Raw genomic sequence first — 3,671 nt, forward strand, 5'->3', positions numbered from 1 at the left:
TGTATGGAGTCACATTAGTGCCACAAAAAGACGTTTTTAAACCCGATAAATAATCCGATCTTTGACACTGACCTGGTATCTGTGCTGCTTGATCTCTCCAGATGGTCTCTGCTCTGTCCTCTTTTCTTGGCTGTCATTCCATAACTTTACTTCCATATGATGTCCTCCTTTCTTTTTAAAATAATTAAAAAAAATGTTTTGTTTAAAACGATCATAAATAAAGGCTAAAAATCTTCTTCAGGTCCTCTGAGTGAAAACAAAAGTATCTCACTTCTTCTGACAGAACCTGAGTGGACGATAAACAGGCGTCTCAAAAATATACTTTGTTTTTCTTTTTTCTCCAAAAAAACAGCATAATCCAATTCATAAATAGCAGTTCTTGGGAAATATGTACACATCTGCTGCACCTTTGTTTCCAGCGTAAACATAATGACTAAATGTAGGGTACGAAAAATAAAATTTGGCTTTTTTTTCCCACTAACTGAACATGGACTGCTTTTCTTTAATACAAGAGTCTGCTCGCTCCTGATAATCCTGCTCGCCATGTCGAGTAATTATTCCAAGTCCTGCTTGTCCTTGATTATCTGCAGCACGTGTCCCATTTTAAATTCCTCCACGAGTTCTAAAGTCCACGAGGTGTTTGTAAAGGGCCGCTGTGTTGCATCACATGCACCGTGGTTCCGTTCAGGACTCCACTAACGGATGAGGATTAAAATGCGCTTTTTATAAATCAACCCCGTCGCTCTTAAAACTTTTCAGGATTGCAAATGTGTTGATCCTCCAACTGTCTATGTGCAAAGACTTAAGAGCCCATTAATGGGGGTTTATTCTAAACAAATATGGGTTTTAGTCGTTTTTAGTTTTTATTTTTTTTAAAGAGAGGCCTGCAGGACTACAGGTCAGTCTCCCGCGTGTCCAAGCAGAACGCGTAAAGGGATCTCTTGAAGTCCATGCTGCTGTTCGCTTTGATGTTCGCCTTCTCCACCGAAGCGGTCGCGTCGTTGTTCTCCGCGGCCTGCTGCGACTTGGTCGACGATTTACTTCCCTTCCGCTTCGGTTCGGGGCTCGCTCGGCCGCTGTTCGGCTCGTCCTTCAGGGAGGACTGGTCCTGGTCCGTCTCGCGGTGGTAGAAGTAGTTGAAGTTGGACACGATGACCGGCACCGGCAGCGCGATGGTGAGCACGCCGGCGATGGCGCACAGCGAGCCCACGATCTTCCCCCCGACGGTCACCGGCCTCATGTCCCCGTAGCCCACAGTCGTCATGGTGACCACAGCCCACCAGAACGCGTCCGGGATGCTGGAGAAGTGCGACTCCGGCTCGTCCGCCTCCGCGAAGAACACCGCGCTGGAGAAGAGGATGACGCCGATGAAGAGGAAGAAGATGAGGAGGCCCAGCTCCCGCATGCTGGCTTTGAGAGTCTGCCCGAGGATCTGGAGCCCCTTGGAGTGTCTGGAGAGCTTGAAGATGCGGAAGACCCGCACCAGGCGGATGACCCGGAGGATGGCCAGGGACATGGCCTGCTGCCCGTTCTGGTGCTCCTGGCCCTGCTGCTCCGCGAGCTCCGTGCACACTGTGATGAAGTAAGGCATGATGGACATGATGTCGATGATGTTCATCACGGTCTTGGAGAACTCCGACTTGCTCGGGCACGCGAAGAAGCGCACGAACAGCTCGAAGGTGAACCAGATGACGCACGTGGTCTCGATGATGAAGAAGGGGTCCGTAAAGGTGAGGGACGGCCGGGGCGCCGTGCTGTTGTCCATCCGGCTGGTGACCGGAAGCTCCCTCTCGTCCCTGAACTCCGGCAGCGTCTCCAGGCAGAAGGTGATGATGGATATGGTGATGACGATCACAGACACGATGGCGATGCCCCGAGCTGGCATGGAGCTCTCCGGGTACTCGAATATGAGCCAGACCTGCTTCTGGAACTCGTTCTGAGGCAGCGGCTTCTCCTCCTCTTTTACAAAGCCCTCATCCTCGCGGAACCTCTCCATGGCCTCCTCCCCCAGCTGGTAAAACCTAATCTCATCTGCGAACACGTCGATGGACACGTTGACGGGTCTGCGGATCTTCCCCCCCGACTGATAAAAATACAAAATCCCGTCAAAACTCGGTCTGTTGCGGTCGAAGAAGTACTCGTTCCGGAGCGGGTCGAAGTATTTGATCCTCTTGGTGGGGTCTCCCATCAAAGTCTCTGGGAACTGGTTCAGGGTGCCCAGCTGGGTCTCGTACCGGAGCCCGGCGATGTTGATGAGCACCCTCTCGTTGCTCTCCGTGTCCATGTTCATGTCCAGCATGTCCTCGTCGAACAGATGGGGACTGTGGTCCGCGCGTAAAAGCGCATCCATGGTGTTCTCGCTGCAGCTGAAAGTGTTGTTCATGTCGTTGATTTTCCAGGAGCTCTGCTGCTGCTGATGAAGATGATGAAGATGATGATGAGGATGATGCTGCTGCTGCTGCTGCTGCTGCTGCTGAGGACTCCCCCGGGTGATCAGCTCTTTACCGTAGTCCTCTCCAAGTCCAGTTTGAACGAAGCCCGGCTGAGGGACATCCAGCGCGTTCCGGCAGCTCTCCTCGGCATTGTTGCCTCCTCCTCCTCCACCTCCTCCTCCACCTCCACCGCTCCCTTTAGCGCCGCCGTTCTCAAAGCTCACCAAGGCTATCTCCATTCCGCAGCCATCCACAGTTAATGTGTGAAAAACCAGAGAGACTTGTTGATCCGGAGCGCGAGCATCCTCTCCGATATCTCAGGAACCAAAAAAAAGAAAAAAGTTAGTTTTCCTATAAAATAGAGAATAACGAGATGGATGCTGGTGGTTCACGGAGCTGCTCCTCTTCACGTGCATGTGTGTTGCTGTCGTTAAGGCTCTAAGCCGCTGCTGCTGTGGATGAAGTAAATATTAAAACCACAAGAGAGGAGGAGAGCGAGAGGACCCGGATGAGAGAGAGAGAGCGGGAGAGAGAGAGAGAGAGCTGTAATGATTATTCCTGACTCAAAAGTGCTGCTCAGAACGTTCAGCTGCCTCTGAAAATGTCTGAGGACATGAGACAGACGTGAGACAGGCTGTCTCACGTCTGTCTCATGTCTGTCTGATTAGTTATAAAGAGCTTTTTTATTTATTGAATGAAAATACAAACATGACTAATACTTAATGTAAGCTGATATTTTCTGCTACAAACTATCCGTTCAACTTTAAGATTTAAATATAATATTCATAACTATGTTTTCATTGGTGTATAATCAACTGAAACTGAATCTCTTGTGTTTTTGTTACCTTGGAATGAGTCTTAATCTTAGTCCCGTCTGCCAAACACTGCAAACTGTTCTCATCCAGCGTTCTCTAAAGCTAACGTCGTATTTTTTACGATATTTTCCTAAACCTGAGTGAGTCTGTTAAAGGAGTGAGTTGTCGGTTGTAATCTGCAACTTCACCACTAGATGGCACTAAATCTAGGACACTGTCCCTTTAAGAAAATGCACTCAACCGAACACCATCCTGACCTGAATTTATTCTTCTCATAGTTTTATGTGTAACATCACAGAGTTGAACTTGAACTGTTTGCATTACACTTTGTAGTCTAACTGATCTTTTTAGTTTCTATTTTTAATCTATTGTTATTTCATAGCCTACTTCTAGCTAACGATCACATGTCTCGTGTTATTTCTGT

General features: G+C 48.7%; 1 protein-coding gene across 1 annotated transcript; it reads right to left on the reverse strand.

Annotated features, from left to right (window-relative positions):
- Nucleotides 1-828: 828 nt before the first annotated feature.
- Nucleotides 829-2,787, reverse strand: LOC142970813 (potassium voltage-gated channel subfamily A member 1). The gene has a single exon (XM_076111250.1). It carries the CDS (start codon nt 2,669-2,671, stop codon nt 893-895), a length of 1,779 nt encoding a protein of 592 aa, XP_075967365.1. The 5' UTR covers nt 2,672-2,787; the 3' UTR covers nt 829-892.
- Nucleotides 2,788-3,671: the final 884 nt, after the last annotated feature.

Source organism: Anarhichas minor, unplaced genomic scaffold (genome assembly GCF_050575085.1).
Source record: "Anarhichas minor isolate MPS153535 unplaced genomic scaffold, ASM5057508v1 ptg000044l, whole genome shotgun sequence".
Lineage (NCBI taxonomy): Eukaryota > Metazoa > Chordata > Actinopteri > Perciformes > Anarhichadidae > Anarhichas > Anarhichas minor.